Below are 15,671 nucleotides of genomic sequence, written 5' to 3'. Positions count from 1 at the left end.
CCACAAATACTGCTCTTCTCTAGGGACTTAGGCACAGGGTCATTTTGAAAATGACAGGCAGAGGAAGAGGAAGGCCGTTCCGCAGGGGTGGTAGGGGTTTGGGCAGGTGCACCAGGCCAGAGCCTAAGCGGGAAGTTGGAGAAGGCGCGTGTGATTACTTCAAAGGACGCAGCAGAGTTAGTTGACTGGTTCATTCAGCCTTCTGCTTCTGCACCCTCCTTATCCTCTGTATCTACACCCTCCTCACTCTCTGCTCTGTGCACCCCCAAAGACGCCACCACCATAGCCCCTCTACTCGAGTCAGAGCAATTATTTTCCCCTTCCATTCCAAGACCTTACTGATGGGCAGCCATTCTTGACATCGAAAGAGGAAGAGGCGGTAGCAACGGCCACCACCCAGCGGTCTGATGACAGTACCCAGGTCAGCCCAATAAAGGAGGTCCCCCCTGTTGCTACCGAACATCAGAACCCACAAAGCCACACTCCCGGTGCTCTATGTCCTGCCTCTTCTCCAGTCTCCTCCGATTTGTCCTCCACTACACCTTCCACCATGCCTTTGTCGCATTTATCTGGCAGAAGGTAGACTTCCATAGCCCAAATGTTCAAGCGTAAAAAGTTGATGACGCCGGATAACCCTCTTGCCCAATGGCTGACTGTTGGCTTGTCGGAACTGCTAGCCCGCCAACTACTGCCATATAAACTGGTGGACTTGGAGGCCTTTAGAAAATTTGTGGCCATTGGCACACCGCAATGGAAGGTCCCCGGAAGGAAATATTTCTCCCAGGAGGGCATCCCAGAGATATATGGCCACATTCAGCGGCAAGTGAATATATCTCTGGCACACAGTGTCGGGGCCAAGATACATCTGACCACAGACACGTGGTCTAGCAAACACAGGCAGAGAAGGTACATAACTTTTACTGCCCACTGGGTGAACCTTCTGACGGCCGTCAAGCATGTAACCCGTGGCACCCGTGTGGATTTGGTGTTACCACCACGAATTGCATGCAGGCCTGCCTCTTCTTCTCCTCCTCCTCCTCCATCCACTGTCTCCTCCTCGGCTGACTCCTCCTTTTCCATTGCTACCACCTCTTACTCTGCGCCCCCCAAGCTCCCCAGAACCTATTCGACGTGCCAGGTGAGACGTTGCCATGCTGTGCTGCGGCTGTTGTGCCTGGAAGCCAAGAGCCACACTGGTCCTGCACTGCTTTCAGCTCTGCGGTCACAGGCCGATCAGTGGCAACAATTTGACAGTTGGTAAAGCTGTATGAGACAATCGTGCCAAAATGACACCCGTGCCGTGCATGGCACACGTCCTGAACTTAGTCGTGCAGTAATTCGTTCCCAAATACCCTGGGGTCCAGGACGTCTTGCGGCAGGCCAGGAAAATCTCTGGCCATCTTAGAAGATCTTTCACGGCCATGGCTCGCCTTGCTGATGTTCAGCGGCGACACCACCTGCTTGTCAGACGTCTGATTTGTGACAGCCCGACGCGCTGGAACTCCACTTTGTATATGCTTGATAGGCTGCTCCAGCAGCTTCGTGCCGTTAACGACTACCTGTATGAACTCTGCAGCAGGACAGGTTCTCTTTTCACTGCGCCAGTGGCTGCTTATGCGCGATGCATGCAGACTTCTGCGGCCATTTGATAAGATCACCAAACTGGTCAGTCGCAGCCAGAGCTCCATCAGTGACATCGTACCTTATGCCTTCTTTCTGGAGTGTGCATTGCATCATGTAATTGATCAAGCCGTCGAGGAGCAGAAGCAGGAAGATGAGGAAGTCACAATGCTGAATGAATCACCAGGGGAGACTACTCCATCTGAGATAAGTCAGAAGGAGTCTGAAGAGGAGTCAGAGGAGGATGGTGGCTGGGGGAGGAGGAGCAAGAAGAGCAGGCTTTGAGGGGGACTTTAAACTTTTTAGGGATCCCTGGTGTTTTCCGTGGCTGGGGGGAGGAGACCAAGGACAACATTCTCCTGGGCCATGAGCAGGAGCCAGTGCACTCCACCACTTCCAGTTTAGTGCAAATGGGGGCCTTCATGCTCCAGTGTTTGAAAAGGGACCTCCGTATAAAAAGCATAAAGGGCAAGGACCTGTACTGGGTGGCAACGTACTTAGACTCCCAGTACAAACACAAAATGGCGGACATGTGCCAGCATAACAGGCTGGCAGAATGCAGCATTTCCAGGCCTTGCTGCGAGAGATGCTGCATTCTTCTGTTGTGGACTCTGGCAGAGGAATTTCCACCCACAGATAAACAGGTGCGTGTACCAATCCTACCGCGCCTCCATGAAGAGGGCGGTTTGAAGATGTGTAGGTCACTTCGGATATGAGATCATTTTTTTAGCCAACCCATCGATAGCCACCCTCCGAATCCAGCCTCATGGAACACCTAGACCGACAGGTTTCCGACTACATTGGGTTAACGGCCGATGTGGACTCTCTGAGAAGCGAGGAACCCCTGGACTACTGGGTGTGCAGGCTTGACCTGTGGCCAGAGCTGGCACAATTCGCCATGGAATTTTTGGCTTTCCCCTCGTCGAGTGTCCTGTCTGAAAGGACGTTCAGCGCAGCAGGGGGGATCGTGACCGATAAGCGCACTCGCCTAGCTCACGACAGTGTGGACTACCTTAAATTTCAAAAAATGAATGAGGCATGAATTCAACACCTGTGATGACCACGTGTAATTGAATTTTCTCATGCCAGCCCACACTTATTCGCCGCCACCCAGGACAAAGAATGGTCCTTGTCTTATGTATATATATATAAAAAACATATAAAATAACTTTTATGTCAGGTGAATGCCTAATTTTTGGGGCCTGTACTGGCTGACAGTATAATTGTATCCAGTGACTGCCCAATGTACCTCCAGCCTCATCATCACAAGTTCTTTTCCGTCAGGTGAATGCCAAATTTTTGGGGCATGTACTCCCGTGGCCTACAGTAAAATTTGCATCCAGTGACCGTCTAATGTACCTCCAGCCACATCATCACAAGTTCTTTTCTGTCAGATGAATGCCTAATTTTTGGGGCCTCTACTGGCCGACAGTAACATTTGTATACAGTGACCACCTTATGTACCTCCAGCCACATCATCACAAGTTTTTTTCTGTCAGGTGAATGCCTCATTTTTGGGGCCTGTACTCCAGTGGCCTACAGTAAAATTTGTATCCAGTGACCGCCTAATGTACCTCCAGCCACATTATCACAAATTCTTTTCTGTCAGGTGAATGCCTTATTTTTGGGGCCTGTACTGGCCTACAGTAAAAAAAAAAAATCCAGTGACCGCCTAATGTACCTCCAGCCACATCATCACAAGTTCTTTTCTGTCAGATGAATGCCTAATTTTCGGGGCCTGTACTGGCCAAAAGTAAAATTTGTATCCAGTGACCGTCTAATGTACCTCTAGCCACATCATCACAAGTTCTTTTCTGTCAGATGAATACCTAATTTTTGGGGCCTGTACTCCAGTGGCCTACAGTAAAATTTGTATCCAGTGACCGTCTAATGTACCTCCAGACACATCATCATGAGTTCTTTTCTGTCAGGTGAATGCCTGTACTCCCATGGCCCAAAATAAACATTTTCTAGGCTCCAGCAGGGCACATTTTTGAGAGTTTCCCTTTAAGATGCATAAAAATGGCCCCTTCTAGTAAGTATTTGGTGGCTGCAAATATAACCTGAAAGTTTTTCATGTTCGCCCACCATTAAAGTCAATGGGGCCCGCCACGAACGCGCGGTTCGCAAATATTTGATCGCGAACGCGTGTTCGCGAAACATCCCGGCCGATGTTCATCCATGACTAGTCCTGTCTATTGATTGTCCCCCTGACTTCCTGAACTTGAACACGTCCTGTCTGTTGGTTGTCTGCCCAAGTCCCTAAAAAACAGCACACAACCAGGATCGGCAGCTTTAACCACACACTCAATACAATTGGCCTTATACAGTATGTGCACATGATCATGGAAGTTAGCAATATGATGGTAGTTGCCGCATCCTCAGTACTCGGCTGCTGTTCTCTTTCTACATATCACAAAGAAAGTGAAATCTGGGAGCTACAATGAATGTTTCATGAGATAAAATGTTCATGTCAGTGCATTGGTCTTCCATTGTCCTGATATTACTGCTCAGTGATACCGTCTGACGCCTTTCATCTGTGCCTCTCCCTGTGCTAAGCTTGGCATTGTGTTATTGTGACCCTTGTATTACCGTACCTTTATTACTTGTATATGTATCGTCCTGTAAGTGCAGCCACATTCCATTCAGAAGAACACGGAATTCCTCTGAAGAGTTGGGATAGATTTTAATATCGCTGAGAAATAATACAGAAAGCAGAGCATTAGTCGGAGAAAAATAAATATTCACCAGCAAAAATATGCGGGGTCCCCATGATATAATCTCGTAAGCATGCAGAAATCGTATTCATTTTTTTCTGGAGTGCATTTTGAAAGATATGGAGGGGAGATTTATCATCTCCCTGTACCAGAAAGGTGGTGGAAAAAATTACAAAGTGCCCTTTCTGCAATTTTGAATGTCCTCCGTTTGGGGTACATATGACAAATTGATTCACTAAAAGGGGTTTTCGGGAGTAAAATATTGATGTCTTATTCTCAGGCTAGATAATCAATATCAAATTAGTGGGGGTCCGACATCTGGCACCACCACCAATCAGCTTTTTGAAGAGGCCGCAGTGCTCACAGCATACCAAGCACAGCACCGTATATAATATAGTGGTTGCACTTGGTATTGCAGCCCAGGCCTATTCACTTGAATGAGCATTAGCTACACATAGACCATGTGACCGATGAACGTGACATCACCGGCCCTGGAATAGGCTGCAGTGCTTACTAGAGTGCGACTGCCACCCACTGCGGGGGTGCTGGGAGTCGGTTAGGATTGAGAAGGGTACCAAATATGAGACCTAACAGGCAGATGGTTATGGCAGACCTGGGGGCTTTCTTAGCTTCCCACATGCTATAGAAACCCATTGGCACTCCATGACCTTGTCATAAGGTACTCTTGGATTGCCAGAATTAACCTTCTCTCTCTGTCAAACATCTAAGGTGCCAGAATTGACTATTGTCAATCCCGCTACTGATTACCATATTGTACATATACGGTATGGTGCACCATGCGGTTAAACTCTTTGAATGTCTCACTTCTTGGTCCTCATTGGAAGGGCAACATGCATTGAGCCTTGTAGCTCCACTTTGCCTCCATACTTCAGAGTAGTTGGTGATACATGTGGCATCCTATAGCATTGTGCAATGGAGATATTCACCCTTAGAAGTAGCACTTTTAGATGAGAACATCTTCATATTGCCGTATCTGATGGAGAATGCCACCATTTTGAATTTAAGGGACACGTTGTTTGGAAATGTGCATCACCTCCTCTTCATTTCAGAGAATGATGCAGGTCCCAGTCGTCATTAGTGTTGAGCTCGAATGTTCGAATAGCAAATATTAATCGCAAATATCGCAACTTTGCTAATTCGCGAATATTTTGAATATAGTGCTATGTATTCGCTATTTCGAATATTCGTAATTTTTTTACATCTGAAAACATGATTACTGCTTCTTTCTTGTGGGTCAATGAGTCATTGGCCCACAAGCAACTTAAGCAGGAAGGAATATGAAGAATATTCAAAAAAACTAATATATAGCAATATAGTGAATATATTCGCTATATTACTATAACTTTGTTATTTAGAATATTCGTCATATTCGTCATATTCATAATATTCTAAAAAACGAAGTTATAGCAATATAGCGAATATTCGTAAAATACACATATAGACTGTAATTTTGCTAATATAGTGCTATAGTATTTTTTTTAATAGTGTACATTTTTTCCAAAACTGAAGTTCAGAAGAGGCAAAAAAAAATTAGACTATAAAAAAAAGGTTATAGCACTATATTAGCTAAAGTACAGTCTATATGTGTATTTTACGAATATTTGCTATATTGCTATAATATATTTCGAATATTCTAAAAAAGCAATACAGCAAATATTTGTAAAATACACATATTAGCCATAGCCAACAAATAGGAAAGTTGCCTTATACAGTTAAAAGAAAATCGCAATACGCGAATAATTAAATCGCATATTATTCGCGATAAATAGAATAATGATGAATATTTGATTTCGACAAATATAAGACGAATATTCAATCGAATATTCGCGAAATATCGCAAAATTGAATATGGCACCTCCCGCTCATCGCTAGTGGTCATACCCCATGCAGTCATACATTTATATATATCCTATCAAAATATTATTCTCTTGTGGTCGCCCATTACTGCCGTTTTACTTTCACACTTGCGGCAGAGGATTCCGGCAGGCAGTTCCGTTGCCTGATCAGGCAAACTGTATGCAAACGCATGTCATTTTTCTGACTGATCAGGCATTTTTCAGACTGATCGGGATCCTGATCAGTCTGAAAAATGCCTGATCAGTCAGAAAAATGCATTGCAATACCGGATCCGTTTTTCCGGTGTCATCAGGCAAAATGGATCAGGTATTAGTTTTTTTTCACATTTTTAAAGGTCTGCGCATGACTGGAACGACGGATCCGGCATTCCGGTATTTTGAATGCCCGATCCGGCACTAATACATTCCTATGAGAAAAAATGCCGGATCCAGCATTCAGGCAAGTCTTTCGTTTTTTTCGCCGGAGATAAAACCTAGCATGCTATGGTTTTCTCTTTTGCCTGATCAGTCAAAATGACTGAACTGAAGACATCCTGATGCATCCTGAACGGATTACTCTCCATTCAGAATGCATGGGGAATTGCCTTATCAGTTCCTTTCCGGTATAGAGCCCCTGTGACGGAACTCTATGCCGGAAAAGAAAAACGCTAGTGTGAAAGTAGCTTTAGGGCTCTTTCACATCTGCGTTCTTTTCTTCCGGCATAGAGTTCCGTCGTCGGGGCTCTATGCCGGAAGAATACTGATCAGGATTTTCCTAATGCATTCTGAATGGACAGTCCGTCCTTCAGGATGCATCAGGATGTCTTCCGTTCCGGAACGGAACGTTTTTTGGCCGCAGCAAATAGCGCAGCATGCTGCGCTTTTTGCTCCGGCCAAAAATCCGGAACACTTGCCGCAAGCCCGGATCCGGAATGAATGCCCATTGAAAGGCATTGATCCGTCGTTTTGGCGCATTGCTGGATGCGACGTTTAGCTTTTTCTGAATGGTTACCATGGCTGCCGGGACGCTAAAGTCCTGGCTGCCATGGTAAAGTGTAGTGGAGAGCGGGGAGCAGCATACTTACCATCCGTGCGGCTCCCGGGGCGCTCCAGAGTGACGTCAGGGCGCCCCAAGTGCATGGATGACGTGATCGCATGGATCACATGATCCATGCGCATGGGGCGCTCTGACGTCATTCTGGAGCGCCCCGGGAGCCGCACGGATGGTAAGTATGCTGCTCCCCCGCTCCCCGCTCCTACTATGGGCACCCAGGACTTTAATAGCGTCCTGGGTGCCATAGTAACACTGAAAGCATTTTGAAGACGGATCCGTCTTCAAATGCTTTCAGTACACTTGCGTTTTTCCGGCGTGTAATTCCGGCAAGTGGAGTACACGCCGGATCCGGACAACGCTAGTGTGAAAGAGGCCTTAAGGGTTTACCACTATGGAATGCCAAAAATACCCCTTCCCCACCAAGGAGGCACATTTGGTTTGGAACTTGTTGATATCAGATATACAGTATTTGATAAAAAAAATAAAAAATATATATATAATTGAGCCTAGTTATAGTGAGTTACTACTTTTAACCCTTTCATTTTTTATATTAGGAACACATCTTTCACAATGCTCCACAGAGCATTTATTTAGGCTATATCTACCAATTAACTTTTATTTAAGTGTTTAAATTCCTCCAAGAAAATCCGTAGGAGAAATAGCCGTGAACCACTGTCTGTTGATATCTGCGCTCAGTACCTCTATTACAATGACAGACCCCTTAATAATGAAGGGGGCAGAGTGTGCTACAAAGCTCCATTCTGCTGAATGGATTGTCAGAGTAACCTTTTCAAGCAGTTCTAGTTCATTAGTAGGTGCACTTACGAGGATCCCAGCTTGACATTCATTTCAAAGGTTGAAAATCCTTGACCCATCTTCTTCATCGTGATGAAGAATCTTAATTGATTGGTACAGTCTTGTGCGATCACCGTGTAGCAATTTCTAGCAGATAGAGAGCAGCCCAGCTTTTTTCCGTCAAATGTTACAATGTTCTCCTGGTCCACTTCACATTGATCTGCAAACAAAACATGGCAACATAAATAGAGACAAATGGAATGCCGAATGTAGACAACATGGCCGAAAGTATGTAGACACCAGAACATGGCGTTCGATTGCTACATATTCTAAATCCATGACCGTAATATGGGGCAGCTTCTCCTTTGGTGGCCTCAATACTTCTAGGATAGCTTCCACCAGACTTGGTAACATATCTGATGAGATTTGTATTATTTAAGCCACAAGAGCAGAATCATCTCTGACTTACTTTAATTAGGTTCTATGACGTCTGTGAGGTTCAATGAGGTCTGATTAGTCAAATTCTTCTATTTCCATATTCTTGCTTGCATGAACCTCACTTTTTTCCAAACTACTGCCAAAAGGTCCGACAAATGCAAAGACTTATCTTCCCTGGAACCCCAACCCCAAGTCCCAGGCAATTACGCCTACCCCAATAGACTTGCCAGTGCAATGGCAGAAAGTAGTCTTCTACCAGGTTTAAATAACTACGCTACCATATGGTGAGGCTTGGTCATTCTCTATTGCTTCAGAGTTCATTGATGTTGTGCTTTACACCACCCTGGCATTTATCTGGCATTGTGCTTGGTAATCTCAGTTTGAGTGTGCCTGCCCTTCCATGGAAATCCAATCTCCTCAAGTAATTCTTATATTAATGTTACTTCTAGAGCTGACATACTGTACATACAGCCTGGGTAACTAATAGATACCCTCTGAAAAGGGGAGTCCACTGTCATCCAAACTCATTCCCATTACTGGTGGATTGAGACACTGGTGAGGGATTGACATGGTCTGTGCTTGTAACCATTGTCAAATGGAGAGCAAGAGATTAGAAATGAGCGAACTGACCTCAAATGAATTGAATTTGACCCAAATTTTGAAAAAATTTGAGTTGCATCTCAATTAAAATTTTTGTGAATTGATTCAGGGTGAATTTTAAAGAGAATAAGAGAGAAAATAATAAAAAGAATAATAAAAAAGTGAGAAACTAGAAAGAAAAAAAATATAAACTCTAGGAGACATCAGAATATTATACATGAAAGGCTAGGATGAGCACTTTCCGATTTGGATAAAATCGATTCGGACTCAAATAGTTTGACTAGATATATATATATATATATATATATATATATAACTTGCATTTAATTTTGAATGATTCGCTCATTCCTACAAGGGACCCTTGCACTTGCACAGGACAAATTTATGCCCCCCCTCCCCCACCCGTCCTTGTTTCAGGATTAGTTTGGCATTCTGCAATAGTTAATGGCTGAGAAGAATAACAATAAAGGAGGACAGAATATATCCAACCAGTTTAATTCCACCTAACCTTGAAAATTGGCTAAAACTCTTCTTGTCTGGAGCAATCAAAAGCATCACAAGTGACTTGGTAAAGATTATAGAGCGACGATACCTTATAAGATTACATCGAGGTTTGTTCATAGGAAACATCTCACATCTATGTCCAAATTTTTTTACTGCATGTCTGGTAAATTTTTATGTACGTTTTTTATTTTTTATATTGAGATTTAAGAACATTTCATGATTAAGAATGTGTCAAGAATTTTTTTTTTTCGTTTAGGAAACCAACGACACATAACCTAGAATGACATTAGGTGGCAGTAGAAGCAAGTGCAGAAAATCACTCAGACTTTACCAGTATAAAAATTCAGTTTTTATCGCCCACTCTTTTAGTATACAGTATAATGAAACAATGCCCTCCAGTTCTCAGCTGGCCATACAGTACATGGACAGACTGTTATTTAACCCAGTGCTCCAGTGCACAGCATTCACTTGGGTAGGCCCATGTCAGGGGAGTTGCAAGCTCCACTGCAGAAGCAACGTATAATCCGGAGAGGACAACTAGAGATGAATGAATTGAATTCCACGAAGTGGGAAGTTAGCAAATCGATTCAAATGAAATAGTATAAAAACAAAAAAAGTCAAACTTACCACCTCCATTTGCCAGCTCAATTTGCTTGATTGAAGATCTCGGCTGAAATCCTGTGCATGATGGTGTATGACGTCACCACGCTAGCCGGCGTGATGACGTAATCTCGCTCCGTGCACGATTTTGCAACAGATCTTCAAGCAAGATGGCAGCAGCTGGCCCATCGCGAGCAAATGGAGGTGGTAAGTTTGATAAAACATTTTTTATGTGAATCTTACAGTTTTTACACTCAGATGCCGCAATCAAGTATGAAAGCGGCATCTGAGGGGTACAATGATGGGCAGCAGCGCTATCGCAGCTCCCTGTCATTGCACCCACTACTTACAAAAAAATTTGCTTTGTGAGTTGTGACGAAGCTGAATCGAACTTTTCAATAATTCGCTCATCTCTAGTGACAACACATACAGCCTGATATGGTCATCTATGCACCTCTGGTCCAGTAAGAAACACTTAGGCCTCTTCACACGGGCGAGTTTTCCACGCGGGTGCAATGCGTGAGGTGAACGCATTGCACCCGCACTGAATCCGGACCCATTCATTTCTATGTGGCTGTGCACATGAGCGGTGATTTTCACACATCACTTGTGCGTTGCGTGAAAATCGCAGCATGCTCTATATTGTGCATTTTTCATGCAATGCAGGCCCCATAGAAGTGAATGGGGCTGCATGAAAATCGCAAGCATCCGCAAGCAAGTGCGGATGCGGTTCGATTTTCACGTATGGTTGCTAGGAGATTATCGGGATGGGGACCCGATTATTATTATTGTCCCTTATTACATGGTTAGAGGGGAAATAATAGCATTCTTAATACAGAATGCTTAGTAAAATAGGGATGGAGGGGTTAAAAAATATAAATAAAAAATTAACTCACATCATCCACTTGTTCGCGCAGCCCGGCTTCCCTTCTGTCTTCTTCTTTGATGACCAGGAGGAAAAGGACCTGTGGTGACGTCACTGCGCTCATCACATGGTCCGTCACATGCTCCATCACCATGTTTTTCACTGATCCGTTGTTTCATATCTGAGGTTTTCTTTTCTCTGATTTATGTACTCCTCCATTCCGTTATTGCACAAAACATATCTGTATGGTTTCCGTATTTGATCCGTTTTTTTTTGTGTGGATCGCATACAGAAACAGTAACCTATTAATCACCAAACAAATGAGCAATATGGGCTGGGCATAGCATTTCTACAGTATGGATCCGCAAAATACGGATGACATACGGATGTGTTCCGCGTGCGTTCCGTATTTTTTGCAGACCCATTGACTTGAATGGGACCTCAGACCGTGATTTGTGGACAATAATAGGACATGCACTACTTTTTTGCGGAACGGCCATGCAGACATACGGAAACTGAATGCACACGGAGTAACTTCTGTATTTTCTACAGCCCCATTGAAGTGAATGGTTCTGCATACGGTCCGCAAAAAAAAAAAAAACGGAACAGAAGTGGAAAGAAAATACGTTCATGTGCATGAGCCCTAAGGCTGAGTTCATACTAGAATCTGTGGCTTTTAGTACAGTTCCAGAGAATGAAAAAAATCCCTTGTTTGAGATCTTTGTTCTTTGGTAGAAAAAGAAATGAATTCCTTCAACGCCAGTTTGAAAGCTCTAACATTAAATAATAGATTTTACCTTTATGGTTCATATCTGGGAATCTCACTTTTACGTTTAAATGTCCTTTATTTTAGTAGTTTTCTTCATTTGACAATAAATTCCTGAGACACTTTTGAACAGTTTTCTGACACCCTGTCTGGTAATCACAGTCTATGACTTTCCACAAGCCTTTCATGATTTAATATTATTTTGAAAAAAAAAAAAAAGAAGAATAAAATAAGCGCGTTGTACCTTCCTGGGTACCTGTGACCATCGATGATACTTTTGTAAGATTTGTGAGTTCAATTAGATGAAGGTGTCCGAGCAAGCGAGTGCCAAGTGAAAGATCCCACAGGATGGGCACGGCTTGTTTATAAAATGTCAGCTGAAAAAAAAGGTAGAACATTTGATATTAGGTTATAATTCTTGAAAATACTGTGGTTTCAGAAATTCTGACCCTGTGATGGCCGGAGGCTCTGAAGACTGTCAATTCTCTGTGAGGCAAGGACGCTGTCTGTCTGTCTATCTATCTATCTACACTGAACAAAAATATAAACGCAACACTTTCGGTTTTGCTCCCATTTTGCATGAGCTGAACTCAAAGATCTAAAACATTTCCTACAGACACAAAAGACCCATTACTCTCAAATATTGTTCACCTTTGTCAAAATAATCCATCCCACTCACAGGTGTGGCATATCAAGGTGCTGATTAGACAGCATGAATATTGCACAGGTGTGCCTTAGACTGCCCACAATACAAGGCCACTCTGAAATGTGCACAGTTTTGCCTTACTGGGGGGGGGGGGGTCAGAAAACCAGTCAGTATCTGGTGCGGCCACCATTTGCCTCACGCAGTGCAGCACATATCTGTTGCATAGAGTTGATCAGGTTGTTGATTGTGGTCTGTGGAATGTTGGTCCACTCCTCTTCAATAGCTGTGCGAAGTTGCAAAATAGTGGCAGATCTTTGAGTTCAGCTCATGCAAAATGGGAACAAAACCGAAAGTGTCGCGTTTATGTTTTTGCTCTTTGTATCTATCTCTAGCTTATTTTTCCGTATATATAGCTGTATAAGGGTTTGTTTTTTGCTTGACAAGTTGTAGTTTTAATAGTGTCTTTTTGGGGTACACATAACTTTCGGATTGACTTTTATTAATGCTTTCTGGAAGGGAGAGGGGAAAAACAGTAATACTGCCACTGAGTTTTTACGTTATGAATTTTATGGCGTTCATTTTTAGGTATAAATAACATAATATCTTTATTCTCTGGGTCAGTACGATTACAGCGATGCCAGATACATATAGTTTTTTTCTGTTTTACTACTTTTGTTCAGTAAAAACCCCTTTTTTAAAAGAAAGAGGCACTCACCATAGGTCATTACAAGTGCAGCCATACCAAACATATGGTGCAAGATTTTTATTTTTGCAAATTTTTTCATAGAAAAGTGTATTTTCAATGGTAAAAAAAGCGTTTTTTTGTTTGTTTTGTTTTTACTGGAATTTATAGTACCCCACAAGGGTACTATAACACTCAACACTTTGATTTTAAAATGCAATGCACTATCCCTATAGTGCATTGCATTTTAATGTCAGTAATACACTTACATTGTGTCACGGTGGGGAGGGGGGGAAACTCCACACCGTACAATGTAGGTTGACGGGATATGCCACTAGGCCTGGAAACAGGAATAAAGGGAGCAGTTCACCTTCTAACACATCCCTAAATCCTAGCCCTGACACCCTAAGGCCTCTTTCACACGGGCGAGATTTCCGCGTGGGTGCAATGCACGAGGCAAAATGAATTAAAATGTTTAACACTCGTGCAAAAAAATCGCGCACACGTATCTTATCCGGGCCAAAAACATGACGCCCGTATGAAAGAGGCCTAACTGTATGAGCAAACCCTAATGGTGGGAGGGCTCATATCTGGAACCTCAAGCCCTACTAACCCTAGAGATCCCTGGTAATAATGTCAGGGCTAGGAGACAACCTGTTCATCCACGACACGGATGAACCAGAGTCTCCAGCAGGCCTAGCAACAAGAAAGGAGCAGACAGTAGCATAAACCAGATTGGCAGGTAAGCACCCAGCGCAAACAACACACACTGGAACAACAGCACTTACCTGCCGCAACAACTGGATGAAACCACAACTGCTACTGACTTATGGTTCCTCCTCCGGGAAACCCTGGAGCCAACTTCTGCAGGCAGGTGGTCAATGCGGTTCCCCCTCCGAGGAACCCAGGAGCCCCCTCACCGGAGGCACAACAAACAGGTAAATGCCTTGCATACATGCTGGACGAACAACACCAAAAGACCAGACATAAAACTACAATAAGACGTACACCACATCCTGAACATAAACCCACTCCAAACATCAACACAGGTAAGGTAGGGAACATGGAGGATACATAAGGGATGACAATCTCTGTCCAACAAGGTGGCCCTCAAACTGGACAGATGGTAAGGTCCAGGATGGCAGCATAACTCCAGCTCCACAAAAAGCTGAAGTCCCACTAGCCTCAGGCTCAAAACCCAAGTACTATAAGAGCCCACACCCAGCTCCACCTTGCTCACACTTTAACCTTATACCCACCAGAATGGGAAGGGACAACAACCTTAAAGGGGAAGTGTGTAAACATGCTAAAAACTGCACGTTGCCACCGGCAGCAAGCATCCACGGCTAAAGTGTCACGGTCCATTACCAGACCATGACACAGCTGTGACACATTGACCAACAAAAATGCTCATGGCTGGTTTGGAGCCTATATCAGACGCAAGCCAGCCTTTACATGCATGGGCACCCCTCGATTTGCGGGGTGCTGATGGAAGATAGATGAGGTCCACTCCTTCTATCAGCACTTTACATGCGGCGGGCGCCATTTCCCACGGCATGTAAATCGTTAAACTTCCCAGATTGGCACTCCTGCCGGTCTGGGTTGTTAAAGCAGCAGTGTGGCTATAATGTGAAAAAAAGTAGCGGACCAGCATAAGGCTCCTTAGTGACCTCTGTAAAAAGGCATATGGGTGGTCACTAAAAGAATGACTAGCCGAAATAGTCGAAATCAGCAATTTAATCTGGATTTCATTTTATGTCTAAGGCAGGGGTATAGCGAGAGGGGGGGGGGGGGACGCAGGATATACTGATCAACAGGATAGGCCATCAGTATCTTATAGAGTAAAAGCCTTACCTCTGGTGTCTTCAGGATGGCATCAAACGTATCTGTAGAGGCGGCTGCCACCCTCACAGTCACTTGGCGAGATGGATTTGAATGGTGCATTTCTGAGAATCCCATTGTGTACGCTACACCTGGTGCAAAGGTCATGAGACTGTATAAATACAAAAAAGTCTAAAATTAGTTTCATGGCCATCTAGATACCTCTTAACAGAGACACAATACTAACACAGTTACCTCCCAGCTGCCCTCTTCAGCCAGGTTGGGAGGCTTTTCCACTGCCATGAGAGTTGCACTGCTGGAGATCCAGCTAGTTTGCCTGTGGAGAATTGACCTACGACTCTGTAGTCTTGGCAATTATCACCCCATCTCAGCAACGCCTGGAAGATTCATAAAAAAAAGTTTGCCCCTGACCTTATACAAAGACACTCTATGAGAGAATATGGTGAATGCGCTACCCGGTGGCACAACTACCAAGATACAGGGTAGATGCATGTAGCATTGCATGTGTATAGGCCCAAAGAGACTTATTTCCCTGGGAAGTGACTCCTTTCATGGTAAATTTTACCCCCAGCGAAGTAAACGCAATTTGTATCACCCACCAAGAGAAGTGAGGGAAAGTGAGAACTGCTTTGGGAACATTTCTGTTATTTCTGTTTTAGGTAAGTGATTGCCACTTTTCAAGCCAT

At 43.9% G+C, this 15,671-nt stretch overlaps 1 protein-coding gene across 1 annotated transcript in view; it reads right to left on the bottom strand.

Annotated features, from left to right (window-relative positions):
• LOC122943587 (vitellogenin-1-like) overlaps positions 1-15,671 on the bottom strand; it is a 120,582-nt gene that overhangs the window by 24,561 nt on the left and 80,350 nt on the right. The window contains exons 24-28 of the mRNA XM_044301448.1: positions 15,220-15,362; positions 14,998-15,136; positions 12,060-12,192; positions 8,073-8,262; positions 4,218-4,315 (exon numbers count right to left, since the gene is read on the bottom strand). Of these exons, the coding sequence (XP_044157383.1) occupies positions 4,218-4,315; positions 8,073-8,262; positions 12,060-12,192; positions 14,998-15,136; positions 15,220-15,362 (703 nt within the window). The remainder of the gene's footprint in view (positions 1-4,217; positions 4,316-8,072; positions 8,263-12,059; positions 12,193-14,997; positions 15,137-15,219; positions 15,363-15,671) is intronic.

Source organism: Bufo gargarizans, chromosome 7 (assembly GCF_014858855.1).
Source record: "Bufo gargarizans isolate SCDJY-AF-19 chromosome 7, ASM1485885v1, whole genome shotgun sequence".
Taxonomy (NCBI): Eukaryota; Metazoa; Chordata; class Amphibia; order Anura; family Bufonidae; genus Bufo; species Bufo gargarizans.
This window is presented reverse-complemented; position numbering and strand designations above follow the sequence as displayed.